This window comes from Ambystoma mexicanum, chromosome 11 (genome assembly GCF_040938575.1).
Source record: "Ambystoma mexicanum isolate Mex_15411 chromosome 11, UKY_AmexF1_1, whole genome shotgun sequence".
Taxonomy (NCBI): Eukaryota; Metazoa; Chordata; class Amphibia; order Caudata; family Ambystomatidae; genus Ambystoma; species Ambystoma mexicanum.
The window spans coordinates 763,391,311-763,414,747 of record NC_090934.1 but is presented as its reverse complement, the minus strand read 5'-3'; the positions used below and the strand labels follow the sequence as shown (position 1 = coordinate 763,414,747).

The following is a 23,437-nucleotide window of genomic DNA, read 5'->3' as shown; positions in this document are numbered from 1 at the left end:
AGTATCATTGAGAGTGGGCGTAATGTGTCTCTCCCTTTTGATAGCCGCATTCGGGAGGCGCATATCGACGCAAATGCGCACCGCTCCCGGGTGTTTTGGCTTGGGGGCGACCACTATGGGCGAGACCCAGGGCGTCGGCCTTCCACCCTTTCGATGATGTCCATTCGAACCATTGACCGGAGTTCTTCCTCCACCTGCTCCTGGAGATGGAACAGGATCCGTCGATGTTTGAGAGCCGTAGGCCTGATGGTGTCGCCAATGTGGAGATGCACAGGAGGAGCTCTCAACTTTCCCACTCCTTCAAAAATGCCTGAGAATCTGGCCAGTAGCTGCTCAATGTCAACTTGATAGACTGCAAATGCAAAATGCACAAGGTCCAATGCCTCTGACGCCGCACAGCTAAGCAGGGAGTGGGGGCTCACATCAGTGATGAAAAATCATGCTTTATGGACTTGTCGCCCTTTGAAACGGGCGCCACGAAGACGCCCTTGATGGGGAGTGGTCTGTCGCCGCCGAACGTGAAGATCTTTGCCCTCGAGACATCCAACGGTGGTGGTCCCGGGATCGACTGGTAGTGATCTGAGGCCAGCACACATACTGAGGCTCCTGTGTCAATCATCACTTGTGAAAGGACCCCTTGAATGCCCACGATGCATTTGGGCTGCCTCTTTTTCCTTGCCCCTGTGGCTATGCTCGAAATGAAGAACACCTCATCCTCCTCTTCTTCCTCCTCTGCCATGTCAGCCTCTGCATATCCTGTTCAACTGTCGCAATTCTCTTTTGCCCCTTCGACCCGCTGCCAAACAACCTGGCCGGACCCCTTTGAGTAGCCACCGGCGCAGGAGCACGGCACATCCGGGCATAGTGTCCGAGTCCGTTGCATCTGCCACAGGATCTGGATTTGGCGGGACATTCTTCCGAGTGCGGCAAATCGTATCCGCAATACTGACAAATGGACGCCACTCCATGCGTTGGACTTGCTTCTTGGCGTTTCTGGCTCCACTTACTCTTTGACACGGACTGCCTCCCGACTGCAAACGCCTCTTCTGACCTGCCGGGACACACCGCCGCGTCCATAGTGGCACCCCTCGATTCTGCCAGTTCATATATTCTTCCACTGTCCAGGATCTGTGTCAGCGTCCATCCTGGCTCCCTTAACACCTGTCTGCGGAGTTTGCCTGAGCCACAGCCTTGGATGACTTGATTTCTAATCATGGCCTCCTCGTTGTCCCATCTGCACGTCGTGGCCATTTGTCTTAGGCTAGCGCAGAATTGATCAAGCGACTCTTCTTCTCGCTGTTTTTCACTTTTGAATAGGAACCTCTCATAGTCCATGTTGGACAGCGGAATAAAATGATTCTTTAGGGCAGTCTTGACCGCATCATAGGTGACTACTTGCAGGTTAAGGGACTCATAAATGCGTAGGACGTCCATAACCGCGGAGTACAGTAGAGTTGCCCTTTTTGCGTCATCATTAGTTTCTCCTGTTGCAGTGAATTACATGTCCAATTTTCTTATCCACAGCAGCCATCTTGGGCCCAATTTTGAGGGTGGACCCGACGTGTCGAATTCTTGCATGGGTAACAGAGATCCCTGTTGTCTCCTTACCACCACCTGCGCTGTCCCTGCATCTTCGTCACTCTTCGCCATGTTCACAGGTCGCACTGGCACCTCCTCGGGGTTTAGAGGCCGCAAACCTGACTTGTGCAGACAGTCGACATACCTCAGGCCACTGCGTGGTGGGGATCAACGTGGCCGTGGACCCCTCCAATTACCACTGCTTGAAGGACAGTCTTCTTGGATGTCGAGAACTGTCAGGATTCCAAAAATGTGTTCACTGTAGTTTCTATGGAACGTGAGCAGCGCACGAGCACCTTTTCAGGCCGCTACTGCCACGTGTCCTGTGTAGAAACCCATGCGCTCTGCTCGTGCTGGATTCGGGGAATGCTCCGGTATAACGTTGCTGCCGTGTACATGCAGCATTATGTCAGCAGAACGCTCCGTTTGCATCCCGCCTCGTCGCCAGATGTTGTGGGCAAACCCGTGCCTCGGGCCGCCCCGCACACACACTCGTTCACACGCATCCACACAAGGAGACACGGTACGTGCTTGTGTGCCTTACGGCATCCCGGCGGCAACTGCCCGCACGGACGTTCTTTATTACGAACGCACATGCGCGGACCGGAACGAGGCTCGCGCATGCGTCGTTCATGCTTGCAACGTCACAGTGGTGTACCCTCACAGCATGCTCTGAGATCATTTTATCCGTTCAACCTTTTTCTCCGAGGAAAATTCCCCACTTTCACTTCTTTTAAAAACGTAAGATCTTTGTATTACACATATGTCTCTTCAGGTTTTTTCTGTTTGTGTGCTCTATAACTAAGTGAACGCCAAGTGAGTAAAACTTGTTTTGCTCATTGTTGTATTCTGATTGTTTCCACCATCACTGACCAAACAGCTGCCTGTGCAGTTAGTGATTCCACGTGGGTAAGCCGGGGGTGCCATCTGCTGTCCATTGTGCAAAAGTGCAATTCTATAGACTCTTAAACTGCGACATAAATACCTCACGGAGGCCCCGATTCTAATTGTGTGAGGAAAGTGGCGTGGACATCGGACAGTCGCCGCACCATTTTCTCCCACAGCCATTCTAAGGGTGGCGGGAGGAATGGCGGGGAGATGTCGCGACAGCAGCCACGTAAATTGTCGACAACTGAGTCCCCGAGGAGCTCTGCATGGTTAGCGTGTGCAGAGCACTTTGCTCCACAGACAAAACAGCAAAGACATGTCTACCTTACCGGAAGCTTGCAGATCCTCTGCAAACACTTCCACTTTCGGTGAAGTAGAAATGTAGATGTGACAAATGAGCAAGAAAGAATATTTAATAAAAAGTCCTAACCCGTTTCCGTGTCTGCTTCACTGTGGGCTCTCTCTGTCATCTTGTGACCTCTGTCTGCATTTTATTTTTAAGGCAATGTGTTTTAGAAATGTCATTATTTTAAACAAAAGCTAACACTTTAGAATGCACGCCGACTCTTGCCTCAACTAGAAACACCTTACTGGGTCCGGTAGCACCGTTTTTTGTCTGCAAAAGAGAAGTTTGGCGGGCAGAATCTGCTCGCACTGGATGCTCTGCATTTGTGGCTGTCAGTAAGGCATGACATGGAACTAAAGTGGCGCATTCCATGTTAGCCCATTTGGTGTTGCCTAGAGTGGACCTTCACTCGGCACACCTTACCCACACAGCTCCCCTTCACATAGACTGCAAATGAAGAGCGGACACGTGGAGAGGGTTCTATACACGCCTTTATTCTCTCGTATCCCTCAATCCAGTGCCTGACTTATCCTCCCCAACCCGGGCTACCCCTCACATGTGACATGGGTGCCAGCATCACAGAACATCACAACCCGCCCCTTTCTTAACAAGTTATTACTTAGTTAATTTCTTCAATCAATCTCTGGAGTTTATGTCTAGGTCGCTGGGGCCTCTCCATTAAACTGAACTGTTGGTGGCCAATACTCTCCTGCATGGGTGAACTGACCTGCTCTTCACTGGAGTCCTCTACAGCATCTTCTGCTCATGTTCTTGCCGTGATGATCCCAGGTATATTCTTGAACTGTGAGGAATTTCTCCTTCAGCAGGGATTAGAGACCCGTTTACATTTGTAATTGCCAATGGTTCCTCGTTGAAGGCGGTCGTGTGTTTGCGGCTCAGGGGCTGGCGCACTATCACGATATCCCCCACCTCTAGGTCATTCTTGCAGGCTTTCCTGGCCCCATCTGCTCGTTCCTTCATGGCTTCCTTGCGACTCATATCCTTCTCCCTCATCTTGCCGTCTTCCACATATTCTTCTCCCTTGGTCCCGACATGTGGGATTCGGGTGCATATGTTCTGCCGAAACATCACTTCAGACAGTGCCTTTCCAGTGGTGCTGTGAGGTGTGTTGCGATAATCACACAACAGCTGATATAGGATCTTTTCAACAGGCTCTCCCATCAAACGTGCAATTTGTACATTCCTTTTAATATTGCTCATAAAACGTCTGACCGTGCCATTTGCCTGCAGCCATAGGGGTGTGATTCAAATGTGGGCGAAACCCATGTATTCCGCAAAAGTCTTGCAGTCTGCAAAGCGAAAGGGGTTACATTATCAGATTTAACTACTCTTGGTATCCTGTAGGCGGCAAACATCCTGCAGCTGTGGAGTGTACCAACTGTAGATCCGGAAATCGAGAATATTTCCCCATCGCTACAAATATGTATCCCCCCCCCTTCCAGGGGACCAAAAAAGTCAACCGCTGTCTCGTCCCATGCTTTCTCTGGAAGCTCTGTTATGCATAGTGGCTCTGGTCGTGTGAGCGGGCGGATGACTGCGCACGTGGGGCATTGTCGAAGAAGCATTTCCATCTTCACGTCCAAGGCGGAAACCATACTTTCTGCCGTACCATCCTCTTGATGGACACAATTCCATGGTGTCCCTCATGCGCAAGCTCCAAAACCTTCTTTTACAATCTTCAGGGAATTACTATTTTCGTTCCTTTGAGTAGTAGAACTTCTTCTGATCAGCCCAGTCCTCTCTTTCACAGCCACCAAACTACTGAGATCTTGTTGAATGTCTGAGGTGGTGTGCTCACCTGCCTGTTTGGCCTGTTTCCATTGTCCTGTTTCAATGCACCTGCAAATGATCTGCATGGCCTGGTCATTCTCCATTTCCTGTGCTATTTGCGCCAGGGTGACTCCTTTTAGGGTGGCTACATGTACAATGTAATGTATATAGTGATCTGCAACAGACGGCGTTGGTATAGGGCTCTTGCGCGGATATCTTGAAAAGAAGTCAGCAGGATTATCCTCCTTGCCCGGGCGATGGAGGATGCAGAAACTGTAGTCCTGTACTCTCAAACCCCATTGTGCAATTCTGGGGGCATTTTTGCTTGAGGGTTTCCGTAAATGAAGAGTAGTGTTTGCTGATAGTTTCCCATATTGGAATAATGAAAATGTTCACAGGCCCACATTATGGCCAGCCCCTCTTTTTCAGCCTATGAATATACCTGCTCATTCCTTCACAGGCTTCTGCTGGCATATGAGACAATGTGGTGCGTGCCTCTGTCCTTGGTGTCAATTTGCGTCAAGATGGCGGCCAACCCTACGGGGCTGGCGTCCACGATCAACTCCGTTTCCCTGGATGTGTTTAAGTAGGCCATGTTTTTGGCGTTCTCAATGCAGTGATGAATTGTCTGAAATGCCTATTGACATGCCTCCGACCACTCAAACGTTGCTTGCTATTTCGTTAAAGCCCTCAGGGGCTCACTTATTAATGCAAAATCCTGGATATATTGGGTACAGTATTTGGCAAGGCCCAGAAAGGATCACAGGTCTGAGACATTTTCTGGGGTCCTTTTCTGGATCTGGTGACATGCCTTGCGCCAAATCGAAGAGTATGTTTCCTTAGCTCACATGTTTCTCTGTTTAGTGTGAGGTGTGCTTCCACAAGTGCCATGCACACTCATGACAGTGTTATCATGTTGTTCTTGATCCTGTCAGAATACTAGAATATTATCAGTGGAATTGAAACAGTTGGGGATATGTTTTATGGCATTGTGTATTTCTGCCTGAAAAATGTCAGCAGCCGACGAGACTCCAAAGCTTAGGCGTTTTGTACCTGTAGGGTCCCAGATGGGTGGCAAATGTGGTTATGTATCTTGACTTCTTGCTCAGTTCCAATTGATGATAACCTTTGTTAAGGTAAATTTTGAAAATACTGTTGCGCTGATTAGCAGGTGGACCATGTCGGTGATCCTTGGAACTTGATAATGCTCTCTCAGTATGGGCTCATTTGGTCGGCGCATGTCTACACATATTCTAATGTCCTGCACGTCCTTTTTGGGCGCTGGAACTATTGGTGACAACCACAGCGATGGGCCTACTGCAAGCTCTATGATGTCTGCGTCCAGAAAATTGTGTAGTTCTTCCTCAAATTGTCATTGGATGTTCACTGGGATGCCACGATAGTGATGGGCTACTGGCTGCAATTGTGGGTCTGTGTGCAGGTTCATTTTGTGGTCTTTTAGCTTTTTCAGGACCTTTGAACAGTGTTGGGAACAGGTGCTCTATCTTGGCTGAGGGATCCAAGTATTTGTGTGCCATGAGTCTGTACAGCACATGTATGAGGCCCATGTCTATGGCAGCTTTAAAGATTAGGATGCACCCGCTGTCCGTTGCGGCTTCCAGTACATGTATGGGTATTCATTTTGTCTGTGTTTTGTATATGCACTGTGCCATGAAATAACCTTTGCAGGGTAAAGGACTTTTTGAGCCATATAGATAAATGAAAGCTTTTGGGATATTGGTGTTCACCTCTTTGCTTATGGCATTTACTGTAGGTCTGGTATCTACTAGAAACTCCATGTCATTTACTTGGAGAAGCAGTATTAGACTTGGTTCTTTTGCCGTTGGGTTTCCCAGTGCATAGAGGTAACCTCTTTTCCATGGCTTTTCCCGAGGTGTTGCTCTTCTTCTTGAACCTTCTTCTGAGGAATTATGGGATCTGCTGTCTGTGACTGTTCAACTAGGTAGGGAATGTGTCTTTTTGGTATTCTCCTTGATCTGCACTGTGTCATCTTGTTTGATTGCCAATCCGCTGATGCTCTCTCCTGTGGGTTTCCTTCCTCTCTTCTGTCCCGCTGCCTTCGTTGAGGTGGCTCATATGGTTGGCTCGCTAACCCTGTGGGACTCTGCATCTGTCTTTCTCTGGCTTGTGTTGGCCTCCTGCCATTTCCTTCACCTCGAGCTTGGCTGTGGTACGTGGGACACACTGCTTGAAAGTGGTGGTCTCCAGCACATGCTGAGCATTGTTGTCCGATGGCTGGGCAGGTACCTTCGTGGTTGCGTTGTCTCAGGTTTGTGGATGTTTTCTGTCTTCCCAGTCGAGATTTTAATGTCACTCAGACCTTCCACTTGCAGGGCGAGGGCCGTGTCTGATCTTGCTAGGCATAGGATCTCGCCCAGGGATCAATATTTTGTAGTAGTCTTTTCCTAAAATCAGCACATTCACACCCTGCAATTATCTGGGAACATAGTTCCTCATCATTTGAGCAATTGTTGAAGTCGCAGTGTTTGAGATGAATGTGTAGACACATAACATAGGAGTCCATCATTTCTCCCTTCTGTTGCTTTGTTGTATGGAACACATATCGTTCATAATCCACGTTTGTGTGAGGTTTAAAGTAGTCGGTCAGAGCTGTTTGGAGATTGTCGTAGATGTCTGTGGTTTTAATCGGCAGTTCGTCCACAACATCATGTACATTGGGGCCTATGGACAAGGCTGTGTTTCTTGTCTTCCACCAGGGGTCCGATGGCTTTGATGTAGACCACCAAATCCCTCATCCATCTTCTCCATCTGTGGCCCAAGCTGCTAGTTTCCAATAAATTAAAATGGGTAAGTAGCTGTGTAATTAAGTTGTCCTCCAATGTTGAGGGCAGGGTTGCTGGTGCTGTGACAGGCACAGTCAGCTCCTCCTCCTCTGGCATGTTGGTTCAGTGGGAAAATATCTACTGGGGCCTGTATTATCTTCTTTCCAGAGTGTGGGCTATGGCTGTACTTGGTAGCTTTTCAAAAAGAATGGGTAGGTACCCTCTTTTTTGTTAACGGGGGGCCTGACTCTTGAGGGTTGGATCAATTGAACAAACAAGAAAAAATAGTCAAGGCTACCCCTCCCCTAAGCTCAAAGGTAGTGCTAGTGGCCCAGAGGGGGCTAGGGTATGTTTACCTCAGCCATTTGTGATCAAGCTGACAAAGTGGAGTATTGTTAAAACAAAGTTTATTCTAAATTACTAATGTATCCACATAAAAAACACTATAAGGCAATTACCAATACATATTTCTGAAATTGTCATTCACAACACAAGAACATATAACAATTTTGACTCTAAGTGACAGCACATTTAATCTGACAGATGAAATGTGCTGTCACTGTTTGCAGCACATATAATCACCTCTAGTTACTAACCTCACTCACGTAGAATCAAAATTGTTATACGTTCTTGTGTTGTGAATGACAATTTCAGCTATATGTTTTCGTAATTGTCTTATATTGTTTTTTATGTGGATACATTATTGTTTATTCTAAATTAACAGTTCCACCTGACTGCATCTGTAGCCCCAGCGAGTGTCGCCACCAGCTCATCCAAGACGGCGTTGGATCCAAAGACCTTGGACACTCCCAGATCTCTGAGAGGGACAAGGACCGAGGCCTGCATGCAGCAGAAAGGAATTACCCAGTCCACAAGTTGGAATTTTTGGCATTGAAGTGGCCCGTTACAGAGAAGTTCCAGGATTACCTCTACAGTGCCACCTTCATGGTGTGGACACATAACAACTCCCTTACGTATGTGTTGAAGTCAGCGAAGCTGGATGCTACCGGACACGATTGGCTTGCTGCACTGTCCACATACAACTTACGTCTACAGTACAGACCTCGGTGCTCTAACACCGATGCTGATGCCCTCTCTCGCAGGACCCATGCTCAGTCGGATGATACAGCTGGATCTACCTCGTGGAAGGAGTTGTCTTCAGCAGGCTATCTGCCAGGCGGCAAGTCAGTAGGAGCCAGACAGAGCCAGGAGCATGGATTGCTTGGGATCCTCAGCTTAGGCGGTACTCGCCATCTACTGTACCATCATCAGTCTGGAGGTATCGGAGCTACTGCATCTGACCCGAGATGAGATCTGTATGTAAAAGCTAGCAGATCCTGGCATTGCTCCATTCCTGAAAGCTAAGACCACAGGATCGGATGTGTCCAGAGACATCCTTTGTGACCCAGAGCAAGCTGCAATGCTGAAGGAGTGGAAGATGCTTTTGCAGAAGGTCGGAATCCTGTACAAGGAAAGCAAAGCTAGAGACCGGTTACTACATCACCTGGTTTTGCCAAAGAGATTCCACCGAGCTGTATTCTAGGCACTCCACGACCAGCACGGACATCTTGGCAGTGACAGAGCCTTCGAGTTGGTCCGCTTAAGGTGTATCTGGCCCAGACTAGCAGCAGATGTCTAGTATTATTGCCAGTACTGCGCCAGGTGTGTCACCAGGAAGACTGCAACCCTACTGCACCCTAGCTTCACCATCTGCAGAGTTCCGGGCACATGGACCTAGTCTGCATAGACTTCCTCAAGCTGGAGATGGACAGGCCAGGTGTGCAAAACATCCCGGTGGTGACAACCACTTCACTCGAATCCAAAATTCTGAAATCATCCCGATTTCACTGTCCAACTTCCCTAACACAGTCCTTTTAGTGTTAGTGCTCTGAAAAACAAACTTCTAAACAGTCCCCACACCATAGAGCTGGCTTTTGAATGGAAGGGTGCTGCATGTCATTGATACTTGGGTTTTGGGGCTGGAGGGAGAAGTGCTTGCAAAAGTGAGATCTTGTGTATCCAACATTGTAAACCAAAATGCTAGTCTTTTTAAGCGTGCAGGAAAATCCTAATCGCACAGCACTGCATATGTAGATTGAGTTTGTTCCTTGACCAGTGTTGATTTTTCCTTGAATTGCAAGCTGTATAACGTATTGTGATTTGTGTTTTCCCAACCACCTTGTGTGATTTGTTTATGTAAAAAGAAGTTTAATTGTGAGCCACAGAGAAGGGGAACGTATGTAGTTTTAGTGCCTGTACTTCCATTACCTGGATTTCAAATAAATATAAATATATTTTCTCTACAGCGGCCTGGTTCTTCGCTCATTGGTGGCACAGTCAGAGGGATCTAAGGGGCATGATATGAATCTAAACTAGGGCTGAAAAAAACAATCCATTCAACAGTTTGTTGTATGAGACCTTGATTGGGGCGGGAAGAAACTCCCCTGTGTTGAGGGTGGGCTCTCAATAAACAGTTACAAAGCAACTCACAAACATTTAAGTGTATATAAAACACCCCCTTTCTCTCAAGGGTATGTCATCTGGACTTATTGGTGCAATGCTTTAATTGTGCATAAAGTTTATGTGTATACCACCGTCCCACTTGGTACCAAGCGTATCAGTCGGAGAGCATATGAGGAAAACCTAGGGCAGCAGATTGCACAGGGTCGACAAGGGAGGCTGTCTCCAGGACAGGACTTGGGCTATACAGGCAGTCTTCGGAAACTATTGTGAAGCATTACAGCAAGGTGTGTCTAATAATACCACTGAAGGGTAAGCTTGAAGTAACTTATACAGGCGTCATCACATTCCCCATTGAAGCCTTCAATCCTATTCAACTAAGTGCACTCAATCATCAAACCTTTATCCTCTCTAAGAAACAATAGAAAGTTGTGTGGGAACCATTGTCCTAGAGACGCATAATAAACATACTTATATTTTATTATGTGTGTACATCCTTCAGTGGTTTGTCTGAGTTACGTTTGGAATAATACGCTAATAGTTCTGCACTATATCTGGGACAATGTCATAATCGACACCATTCACTACCCTAAGAATTTAAAAGCTTTTTAATGCTGCTTTTTACTGTTTTTTAATTGTATCACATAGGATTCCTGTTTTTTGTTGTTGTTGATGTCAAGAGATTCATATTATGATCCAATGATTGATGTATTCGTGTACACAGAAAAACCTATGCAAAGAGAACTTCTATGTCCATCGTTATGATTGGAATTGAGTACATGGTGAAATAACGGCTCTTCAGGTTAAGAACTGCATTACTGTGAGCTGCAGTGCTGCGCGACCGTTGATGGGCTGCGCGACCGTTGATGGGCTGCGTGACCCTCGATGGGCTGCGCGGCATTGATGGGCTGCGTGACTGTGGTGGGCTGCATGGAATTGATGGGCTGCGTGGCTGTTCTGTGCTACGTGACTGTGATAGGCTGCGTGACTGTAACGTGCATGCTCGGGCATGGGAGAGAAGCTTTGAGTTCCCCATGAAATCCCCCAGAACAGAACCCACTACGTCAAGACTCTGGCTGAGCTCTACCATACCAGACACCCCCTCGGGTGACGGTGGTGCTTCAGAATAGAGACGCAGGATGTTTGAGCCCTTGTTCTTATGGCAGTGGTATCTGGGCTGAAACAGAGTTGCATGCTCTGATCCCAAAGAGACTGCAGTGAAACACGACTTTTCTCTGTTGTAGGAGATCCCCTTGTTTACATCAGGGGATTCTGGGAATCAGGAAAGCCCACTCACGATGGGGCGTTAGCCAGTAAAATGGCTCAGCGGGTTAAATGCTCATTGCAGTGTGCTGTGTTTGATTTGCAGGTCGCAGGGTGAAATCCCAGCAAGGCCAAATTAGCCTTTGATCCTTCCGAGGTTGATAAATGAGTATCAATTTTGACTGGGTAATAATAGTAATGTATGTAAATATGTCCTAGGTAAAGCACTTACAATTAAAGCGCTATATACAAAATCAATGTATTATTAAGCGTCCCCTGGAGGAAATGGTTTTCCTTCAGTGCGCGCCCAGGCATTTTAATTCCTCAACTTAGCACTTAAAGTGTCCCAGCCCTCGTCATACATTATAATTAATTATATACATTTTTTATGACATGATTTAAACGGAAGTGGTTTCTAAGCACGTACCCAGGATTCAAACCTGTGTTGCTCTGCTTCATCTTGCTTCCAAAACGAGCGCGTTGCCACTGAGCTATACTACCCATGGAGTTGCCTCTTGCCATGCAGACTTACCTTAGAGAAAGTCCAGTGGGAGGCTGCCCCTCTACCGCCACCCTTGTAATAGAACTACAGTGTAGTCCTGCCAGGCACGTTTCCGCTGATTCCCAAGCCACTCCCACTTTCCAAGGTGCTAAAGGCTTGAGACTACCATCCTCTTTGATCACCCCCTGGCCCTACACAATCTTCAGTCACCCCATACCCCTCTAAGAGAGCGGTAACATTAATACTGTCCTCAGCAAACATCCTTACAAGCCTGACATAGACGAGAGCCGAGGAGGGAGAACCTTCTGGAGTGTAAGCACAGGAACACCGCACCTGAGAGACCAATCATTAAACCTGTTCACTTTCCTATTGCTCGGCTGGAATGAAAAGCACTGTATCTAGGCGGCCAGAGGGAGTCCTCCCGCCTGACTGCAAAATGGGAGCGTGCTGAAGCCGCTTATTAACACAAACATGCCAAGAGTAGAGAATGTGGAACAAGGTGATTCCCTGGTGGAATTACAGAAAACACCCGGGGAAAAACAAATGTAAAGAGGCAATAACCTAAAATATCAGAAACAGTGATTTGACTAGACGGGGATTAACCATAATAGGGCCCTCAGGACAATCAACCACCCTTTAAAAGAGCAAAGACCAAGAGAGGGAGAGAGACACATTGAGGTGCCATCGTGGAGTGGGACGGACCAGAGAAGATTTAGGGAGAGAAAGAGCAGAAGGAGTGTCCAAACATTTAAAGGCTTGCTGAGGACTATACCTCAGGGCCTGGCAAAACCCAAATCCAGCAGCAGGGAAAACCCACAACCTGCTGAGGGCTATATCTCAGACACTGTTGCAGACCACGCCCATATCCGGGGATGGGGGAGGAAAGGGGCAGCGTGTAGAAATATTTGCTGGTAGGAGTGTGTCATAGGTTAAACTCCCTGGCCCATGATGGTGACTCGCGGCTACAGGCTAACAATTTTAGAGCTGAAAAAGTAACCTAAGACCAATGGCGAGAAGCACGTGATAGTCAAATTCAAGGAGCGAACTACTGCTTTAGCCTTGAGACTGGGAACCCAAAAGTGCAAGTTGGGCACTGTAAACCTGGAGCTGTGAAACAAAGAAGCCACTGGCCACTATTCCAGAAGACTGCGAGTAGAGCAAAGAAGCCACTGGCCACTAATCCAGAAGACTGTGAGTAGAGCAAAGAAGCCACTGGCCACTAATCCAGAAGACTGAGAGTAGAGTAAAGAAGCCACAGGCCACTAATCCAGAAGACTGTGAGTAGAGCAAAGAAGCCACTGGCCACTAATCCAGAAGACTGCGAGTAGAGTAAAGAAGCATCTGGGCAGTGATGCCAGAAGCTGTGAGGCCAGGAAGCATACAGGACACTATATTCAGGTGACTTTATAGAGGTTAGGGAATAGTAAGAAGGCCCACATTCCCCAAATATAAGTCCTGGGTAACAGCTTGCGGTCTATCATCTAGACACCCGTAATAGTAACTGATAGGAGAATATAGGGCAGAGTCCCTTCCTATTGTGAGGTTCATACACTACGTCACTTTCCACCCTCCTGACACTTTTAACATTAGCGATCCTCAGTTTCTGTTGATTTACTCCATTCTGGCCTTTAGCTATTCCCCTCCCCCGCCCTGTTGTGCATAATCAGGGGGCATTGGACCATACTGACGCCTCTTGCGTGTTCTTCTGATGGTATCCGGTAATATTATCCCCACCGATAATATCGCCATATATATGGTCGTGGGGTAAGGCAATAGGCGATATTATTAGTGGGGATAATTTATGGGGTTAATGGGACGGGGGTTGCAGGGTTGTCCCCCACTCCATTCAAAAACATTATGGGAGTTGCAGGGGTGTCCCCCGCAGGTTCCATGGCTTAATATCACCACAAAAATATGTCAATATTTTTGTATAGCAATATTTTTGCGGGGCTATTAACACATGGAACCCTACTGACTCCCTTCGACACAGCTGTGGCTGCTTGGAGACTAGAGCTTCTAGCACTATCGCTGCAGGGTTACTTCAGCACTATACCGAAGCATAGAGAGTACATAGGCTGAGGAAGAGTGAGAGCCCCAGTCTCCACGGAATACCTTGAGGGAGCTCCTGAGGCTCTCAACCTCTAATTGCCTTTGTGGCAGCAGCCTGACAGATTATTGCTCATACAATTCTGTTAACTGGGTATCATCTAGGGCCTTCATTGCTGGGCACCCGGAGGATGCTTTGCATATGAACCTGAGAGAGTAGAATTGCATAATGTTGGGAGATTTGTACTGCTGGATAAGTGGCATAGATGTTAGTTTCCACACCCATATTCTGAGCCTGCATGTACCTTTCGCAATACACCATATTATTGTCATATATTGCTGTATTTTCCATACACTAATACCCTACTGATATTGCTAAAAAAGTATTCAATTGGCCGATGTCCTCAACAACATTACAATCCACAGAGAAGATAGTATAGGAGGGGTGCCAAGACAGAAGGGTAGTGGAGGAGAAACGAGTAGTGGGGCTGGGTAGACTCAGAGGTGGGCCCACGCGTAGGAGTTTGTGCACATTTTCACCAGGCTGCATCTATGGACTTATAAAGACCTCTTCCAATGATGGAACACAGTAGGCCAGCCTCTTGAGGATCTCCCAGGCCTTCTGTGAACATTGCTCCTTGGGCGATTCCTCCAGGACTGAAACACAGCTTGGCAGGAGGGTTGGAGTAGCAGGCTTTCCAGAAGCCAGACTTTCTGCCAATGGTGTCTTCAGACAATGTTGTGTATTTGACATACTGATCCCTTTGCTTTGGAATATGGGCGAGACATGCTTACTAGTAAGAAACGGGTACCATTTTGGCGAATCATACTCCCAATGCTTGGTCAACTACCAATCTCCACCCCCTTAGTCGTTTAGTATCCGAAGATGTTCCCATCACAATTTCGCACTTCAGAGGAAACTAAGACCCTGAGGTGCAGAAGGGCAGAAGGTGAGTGGATCTGCACTGATTTTATATATCCATTTTCATACACAGAGTTTGGTCTCACAAGATGGCGGAACACCGTCACATGGGTTGTTGAGGAGAGCATGCTTATGACTTGAAGCACCAGAGTCCGCTTTGTGTAAAGTCAACATAAAACAGCTAAGCAAACTGGCAAACCCATCGGGTGAAATGACTAATACTCAAAACAGAACTGCTTGCCATAGCGACTTATTTCTTTTCCTGTTTTTCAGGTAGTAGAAATCCTTGCTTGATCACAAACTGGGGACCAGCGGCATTTACTCACATGGAACTGGAGCAAAGAGAGAAGACCTGGCAAGAGAAGAAGAATGCTGGGGCAGACTAGATGCTGATGGGCTCAATATGTGCCGTGTACGAAGAAAGGGCTGAGGCCTCTAGCACTTAACATTAGGAAACCTTTACTCTGAACCCACCCTGTCCTGGACAATTTCAAGTAGCAAATGTGTTTGCGCCTCTGGCATAGTTAGTCTTAGCAATGGCGGGTTCTAAGCTAGAAGAGGCAGTAGATTGTTCTATTGGGGAATCGCCAGACTTCCTGGCGGGCCAATGCTTCGGAATGGCTGGTAGGACGGGGACGGAGTCAGCCGCATGCCAGGCAAGCCTGTATATATCATTCCTACGTTTTTATCAAGTATAATGAAGGTATCCTGTTGTCATTTCTTAATGCTCCTTTCAGAAGCCAGCTCTTGGATTTCGCATGGTTAATGAACTTGCGTCTTTAGAGAAGTAAATGTCCAGAAATTCACCCTTATTGCTCCCTGGGCGCCACCTCTCAGTGACTCCTCACACTGTTGGGGGTCCCTCTAGGAGTTCTATGGCTCTTGGGTGAAACTGCTTCCAAGCTACACAAAGTACAAGACTCCATATGTTTGATGTTACACAAGATAGTGTATTAAATCGGAACCCACGTCATCACTGCCAAGTGTATTTGCTCAGCTATTTTTCTAAACTTTTAAAGAATGTCTTCAAGTTAACTGAATCGAAAAAGTTTGGCCTGTGTGTGCAAAGTTTTGTTGGATGCACACTGATCACACAGTACCCTTTAGCATCTTCCTGACTTTCCGATCACGCCATAATCCATGCTCAGTGCTTCCACTTTGCTCTTGCCCTTCACGCTTCTCCCGCTTCTCCCGTTCCCGACTTGGGTCTGGGTACCGCAGGTGGCAGCACAGTTGGCTAACTTGCGGACAAGCTTCAGGGCTGAGAGACCACTACAGTGCCAACCGGCGATATAGCAACATCTGTTTACTCTTAGTATTGGTCTGACCATGACGCCTGGTACCAGGCACTGGAAGACAAAGGTCCCTGGGACACCACCCCTCTGTTGGTGGCCCTAAATGTTTTTTAACGGTTGTGGTAAGCTTATTTTATGGAGCCATAAGAACAACAGTCTGTTAATTGTGTTATGGTTGAGCTGCTAGGGGCTCGCCTTTAGAATGTGTTTATACCATGAACAGTCTCCTTGAGGCAGAGACATAGAAAAGGGCTTCCTGAAATGTTGAGGTATGCCAGTCAGGTGGATGTTGTGCCACCATTTATGAACCCCACTATTTATGTACCTGTATTGTTTTGATCATGCCGCAGCAGATAGCTATTGTGGCAGTGGCAGCCTTCAATGCAGGCACACCACCGAGGTGTGTGTCCCGTATGTGACAGCATAGAGAGATACCAGTATTGGTCAGGCGAGTCCTCTACTTGCTGTACCAGGTATCGTAAGTCCATCAGCCGCAATGTTGCTTTTTGATGCTCAAAATATGCTTACTGTGGCAGTAATGAGCTCTGTCCATCCTTCAGTGCAGGTGCACTGCCAAGCGCATATGTGACTGCATAGAGGTACCCGTTTTGGTCAGGTGTGTCCATCCAGTACTTGCTGGACCATCTATCATGGCTCCATCAGCAGTTATGTTGCTCCCAGATACTCAAAAGATACTTATTGTGGCAGTAATCAGCTCTGACCAGCCTTCAGTGCAGGATGATGCAGAGCACATATGCAACGGAATAGAGGTACCAGTATTGGACAGGTGGGCCCATCAGATACTCGCTGAACCAGTTATAATGGCTCCACCAGCCACAATGTTGCTCTTAGATATGTGTCAGATACTTAGTGTGGCAGTAATCAGCACAGGTTACAGCATCATTAATGTTACTTGGAATGCACTCCCTAAACAGTTACTTATTGCATCAGGAATACATCCCTATAACGTCTGATTCCCTGAAGCCCACTGAGTCCATATCTGTTTTTCTTTAAAACAAGTACAGAATTGGATATGTATTTTTCCACTTAGGCGGTAAACCAAACAGACTAGTGATATTCAGTGAAATAAGACTGGAGACATAAAATCGGGACAGGACAGGCATAAAAATGTATTGTATGCAAAGCTCTATCACCCTCCTATCACCCTCCTACAGTGAGCCATTTAACTCAAGAAGGTTGCTTTTATTTGACCTCTTACAGTCCTTACTCATGTCTTTTCTTTTTGTTTACCTTATGGGTTGCCTTGACTGCCTGAGTGCGGTGACAGGACCGCTGGCATTCCCCTCTCATCTAACTGCAAACAAAATATTTCTGGGTCTGTTGGTTCGAGTTGTTTTTGGGTCAACATATATATATATATATTTTTTTTTAACAGTGACCACGAAAAGGTCCTAAATGTTTTATAATATTTGGGTCATAACAGACATTTTTATTTTTTTGTAATTGACCATATTATTGATTGTCAAGGCACTGTGGATATCATTGCAAAAATAATCAATATTGGCAAAAGGCAAAGAGGAATAAACACTTTCTTCACTTTTTACATAGCGGAGGATGCCATGTTTTGGGTACTCTGCATCTTGTTGGTTTCCCCAGGATACACAATCAACATCTCGCGAGCCCGAGATAATCGGTTATAGGTATGGAATATCTACCTACGCCTGCTCAAATCGAGTAGTATTTGAGGAAAGCACCACTAATGGATACCAGGCGGATCTCCCTGAAGCATTTTGATAAGAAAAGAGACCAGTGAGCATGGCATTGACAGCACATGGTCGTCACAAAGGCAGTTGCACAGAATTTGAGGCTACATGTCGACATTTGCATCAAGCAACCCAAAGGAAGTTACTAGTAAAGCACTGCCCACCAGGCAAGTTCCATGTGAGGAGTCAATGCCACAGAAAAGTTGTCCCTGCACGCCAGAACCACAATCGTAAGGAGAGACTGCCTAAGGCCACAGATCTCAACCACACCGAGGGGGATGAACGCATCTCTGCTTGTATGGCACAAAAACGGTTCTATGCCTTTTGAAGGGCGTACACCAAAAAGAGAAATTACATTTTGGCCAATTTTGTATGGCCTACAAAAGCAGTAATATCACACTCCTGGCGGGTATCACCCCTACCCCCAACCCCCTCATTCACCTGCCCGCCCCCCACCTCCACCCTACCTCCAACCGTTTGCACGCTGGCTTTTCTTAGAAATTGTCTTAGAATTTGGGGGGCTTTACCCCCAAGCTCCTCTTTCCTCCCCCGCTCAAAGCATTCCCCCTAAATCCCCCACCGCAGACACACAAACAAGTAAACACACTAACGTTTGCCCGCTCCCCTGCACCCCATTCCCCATCACAAACATTCCTGCTCCTCCTCTACAGCCACACACTGACAGCCACTCACATCCACACTCGCACACACACTTGTGTGTGTCCAGGAGCATGACAGGTTGATTTGGAGCAAGGTTGTCCAACGTACGGCCCGCGGGCCACAATGCGGCCCTCTGAGCCATTTCATGTGGCCTGCGAGGCCATGACCTGGTTTATTTATTTATTTATTTGCTCGATGTTTGGCAGGTCCGTGGACCCGATTAATTAATTTATTTCCGCAATGCTGGGCCTGACCAGCATTGCGGAAATAAATAAATTGATCGGGTCCACAGACCCAACAAACGTTGACCAAATAAATAAATAAACAGGGCCGTGACGGAGCACTGGTACTGCCGCTGGTGCCCCCTGGGAGGGGGCACCAGAGGCAGTACAGGCCATGGCCTGGTTTATTTATTTATTTGCTCGATGTTCGTCCAGCATTGCGGAAATAAATAAATTAATCAGGTTCCACGGACCCGACAAACATTGAGCAAATAAATAAATAAACCGGGTCATGGCGGAGCACTGTTACTGCTTCTGGTGCCCCCTGGAAGGGGACACCAGAGGCAGTTACAGGCCATGGCCTGGTTTATTTATTTATTTTTTCAATGTTATCGGGTCCGTGGACCCGAATTCTGGGCCGTGGCGAGGACTGTTACTGCCTCTGGTGCCCCCTTTCAGGGGGCACCAGAGGCAGTTACAGCCCATGGCCTGGTTTATTTATTAGTTTGAATGGGTGTGGATGTCCTGTGAGTGCACTGCTTTCCCTATTTTGCCAACCTCTGAATTCTGAAAAGTAGATGCATGCATGCTTGACATGCAGCCAACTTTGCACCAGAACTGCAGATGAATTTAACTGGTCTGCTGTTAAATTTCAGTTAACAGTTTAATGGTATCCACTACCGACAAATTGCTCAGTTTACTATAGCCAATATGATAGCTCAGTGGGTTGAGCGCTCACTGCTGCGATGTGTCTAGGTTTCAGCTTTCAGCATTGCATTTAACTTCTCTATGCTGTGCAATTCCACTATGCCCCTGATTCGTTGCAATAGGCCTGAGGGATTCTTGGAATTTGAGAGCATATTTTACATTGTTCTAGCCAGTGATCGCATATTTCCCTGCACAATGGGGTTACACCAACTAAGCATACACATGAATCACCCTTGCTTTCTCAGTACTGTTGCTCACCTAAATGTAGGGTTCTTTTGTATGGGAAAGCATTCCAAATGACTCATTACTAAGATTTTTTTCAGCTGAAAGATGGATTTTGATTCTCCTCTTCTGACCCTGTTCTGCTATTCCTTCCTCTTCTTGTCGCACAACATCCTACGAGAATAAGGGCCAGCATTCATCTCTTGCTATCTGAATTGGTTCAGTTTGCTTCAAATGTTTTCCATTCATTTAGTTTGGTGTTTGATGGAAAATTGAAAACTTGCATTGCTAGGCACATTTTTCCCTTCGCTCCGTCTTTCTTCTTAATTTAGATGACAAAATCATTTTTAACAAAGTGGCGCGGCATGTTGTATAGGGGAGGCATGATATCACAAGTATAACACGTACACAATAGGTATAATATGAAAAACCTTTATTGAAGTTTTCTGGGGTTGGACAAACTCCTCCTTTGCCCTATGACTAAGATGGGAGTAGTCTTCAATTGGGTTCACCTTTGGGTGATTAATTTACCACATTTTATCTTTTGAATGGGATTATGCTTCTTTCATTACCACAGAAGTAATGAATGTGTATTTCAGAGATAAGTTGGCATATGTATTGGGCACACTGCACATGTTCAGGCAGCATCAATCATGCTTTGTACAGGACAATGCTGGCCTAAATTGGGAACAACCAGCATAGATATGTTGCTACAGAGACATATTTTGGGCACAACCAGTGTTACATCAGTGACATGCTTTCTTACACTGTGGACATATTGATCATTACAATGTGTTGTGTTCTACAATGTTCTTGTCTGCTGTTAGTGACATGGAATGCACATGTTCCCCTTTAGAACTGATTGTAAACTTATGCCTTTTTGGCCACTTTTTCCTGCTGTTAAATGCACCATTTCAGCCCCATATTTGAAAAAATAAATCTTGGGGGGGGGGGGGAACCCTCCCTAGATCGTTATAGCTCCCTCGCTACGCTCGGTCGCCCCCACTATTTCAGAGAAATATCAACACATGCACACTGGAAGAAATCACAGGAAACTAGCCTTTGATCACTGTCCCTGACATCAAAAGCTATCTTTGGGACTGCATGGCTATCACTGCATGTGATGCTATTGTGTCAGAGGTCACGCACCATAGATTCTGAATATACTGCGTTGGGTGAGGGCGTTGACTTTTGGCTCGCCGGACCACAGGGTGACAAAAACTTAATACTTCATCCCCACATTCAAAAAGGTTGGACAAGCCTGATTTGGAGAGACTGCTTGGAGCGGTCTTTCTAAATCGATCATTTTGTATTTTAGTACAGTGAAAAAGAGCACATCTGTACGCAGTTCAGGTGTGTCGATGCCTGGACGCATCTAACCCAAGGTATTCATTGTGCATTGACATTTAAGTTATCTTGCATTCACCCTCTCTTCCCATTAACCATACCCAACCACCTCTATTTCAGATCCACCAATAGCTCCTGGAAGCCATGCAAATGGCCAAGGTGAGCTATAGGAATCCCATTAACAACCCAGCATAGTATCCACTTTGCAAGTCTCCTGGATACACAGTCCTGTTCCTCAGACGTAGAATATGATGATGCTTAGCACAGCAACCTTTCTCTCGTCGTGCTACTTGGAGAAGGTACTAGGCTCAGTCGCGGTGAAGCGCTCTGTGTGCATACGAAATGAAGGCATCTCGTGAGATGTCCACGCAATGTTATTGACCCCTTACAAAAGGGAAGTTAAGGATATCGTCTTCCTCACATCTCTCCTTTGCCTGGAGGAGTCTGAAAAAAAGAAAACTGAAGAGACTATCAGTTCTAACTTTGATATAATAAATCTAGTGCCAAATAGAGGTCTTTTTTTAACAATGGTTAATGTCCTCTTGTAATTGCAACAGTTTTCGCTAGCAAAAGATGAACGAATAATACTTTCTGAATATGAATGTGTTTTTACTTGCGTAATTGTTTTACTAATTACTTATGTTTATATTAAAATAGGACGTGGCAAAGTGCCAGCAAATGCCTTAATACAGATTTTGTATAATGACTGTACAGAGAACACCCGCGTTTTCTACGTTTTGTTGTTTAGTCTTGTGTCTAATTGAGGAGGTTGGCTGTTCTACGTTAACACAACCTGTGCTGTGTACACAAGTTACTGTAGGGACACATTTTACAGCATACTATATGGATATAGAGACATGTGGGTAACATTTCCAATTCAGTATTCTTTACCCGAATTCAGTACATGACGCTAAATTAGTTTTCTTTTTGCAAACTGGATTCTCGCGCTTATGTGTTTTTGTAGGAGGGGAAGGGAAGGAAGACCAAATACAACATATATGGTTGCATTTTTTAATTCTGTAGAATTATAAGTATGATAAAATAATACAAAATGTTCTCTGTGTTGTGTTTTTGTGTGTGCTCATTTTCCAATCTTTCAGCCTTTGCTTGTGACCAAGAGCAAGATGATGGGAGCAGTGGAGAGTGTTGACTTTAGATTTTGCCATGTTACCTTGTAAAGGGTCAACACAACATTTCCAATCACACCCGAAGCCCCAGCGAGTCATAGGTTCCTCATTTAATGAAAAGATGGACTAGGGATATAACGTACTTCATGTACAATCCTTAGACAGTTTCTTAAAATGTGTAAATGTATTGAAACGGATTGGTGTGGCTTTCCCTCATGTTTACATTAGAACTCTGTGCTTTGCTCCGAATGTACAATGATCTTCAGATTACCGAACATGCTGCTGTTTTGGCTTATTTTCCTACTTACCAGGCTTGCCCCAGTGTCCGGCACCAGTCGGACCCAGCATTAGATTACTTTACTCCAATGGATCACTTTTAAGATACTTTGGGCCTCATTACGATTTCAGCAGTGTGGCCAAAAACGGTGGTAAATACTTGCCATTAGTGCCTCATTACCGCCGAACTGTGAGTTTGGAGATAAGGTGATGGAAAAACCTCCAGCAGAATGCTGGAGGTAATTCCTCTGCCTTAATGCCGAAAAGGGCCTATTCAGCGGATTTACTACCAAAATACCACTAAATTTGTAATGAGGCCCTTTGTTTAATCTTTACGTGCATTCGTGGTCTGCCCCCCCTTTACCTTCAACAGAAAACTAAACATTAGCTGCCTGCCTGCACTCTTCGCTCTACACATTTACAAGAAATGTATCTCGTTATTGATGGGGCGATCCTACTTAACGCACAGATGTTAAGGGACATCAGACATGGAACAAGAGTCTGCACCATTGGCTAACATGTGGAATTCTGAGCAAGAGTCTGCACCATTGGCTAACGTGTGGAATTCTGAGTATCATAGTACAAACCTAGTTGGGAAGCAATGGATTGCAGTACAGCAAGAGGATAGAGTAATACGCCAGAGTACAATTAGTACATTTAGAAGGATAGAATACCTAGAGTAGACTTACACAGATATGGAGTCAGGGGATTCAACGTGTTTCATGGAGGAGAGAAAGCTAGACCCTGTCTTAATCAAGGAAGTTCTGCTGATTATCGTCTTTGAGAAGTGTTTCACCCTTTTTTGAATTGCGTTTGTATGTATTTGAATAAGAGGGATGTACATTTCAATCAAAAAGGATTTGAAGTAACACATTTACAAGTGGCAGAGACCTTTCCATGAAGGGTGCCTGTACAATAGCACACAGATGAGAACAAGTGGTGAGCCACTTTTTGGGGTTGTGAACAAAGTGGACCAGGGTAAAAAAAAAACAGGTGACTTGCAGGTAATATTAATATAGAGGGGAAAGTGCTGCAAACTATGGTGGATTACTGTACAAAACTACATTATTACGCAGTACTGAGGAGAGTGGTGGGGTCAGTTAGTGAGGAGGAGGAGGGGAGGGAGGAGTTCCCTCTTTGCCCAGTAGCTGAAGTTTAAGCCAAGCTTTGAAGAGATCCAAAGTCAGGCTGGTATTGATTGCGATGGGCAGCCGGTTGTAACAGAGCGGGTTGATTAGGTAGCCAGAGGAGGGATAT

At 46.1% G+C, this 23,437-nt stretch overlaps 1 protein-coding gene across 1 annotated transcript in view; it reads left to right on the top strand.

Annotated features, from left to right (window-relative positions):
• Window positions 1-15,573, top strand: part of SWAP70 (switching B cell complex subunit SWAP70) — a 774,099-nt gene extending 758,526 nt beyond the window's left edge. The window contains exon 12 of the mRNA XM_069623664.1: window positions 14,874-15,573. Within this exon, the coding sequence (XP_069479765.1) occupies window positions 14,874-14,986 (113 nt within the window). The 3' untranslated portion in view covers window positions 14,987-15,573. The remainder of the gene's footprint in view (window positions 1-14,873) is intronic.
• Window positions 15,574-23,437: the final 7,864 nt, after the last annotated feature.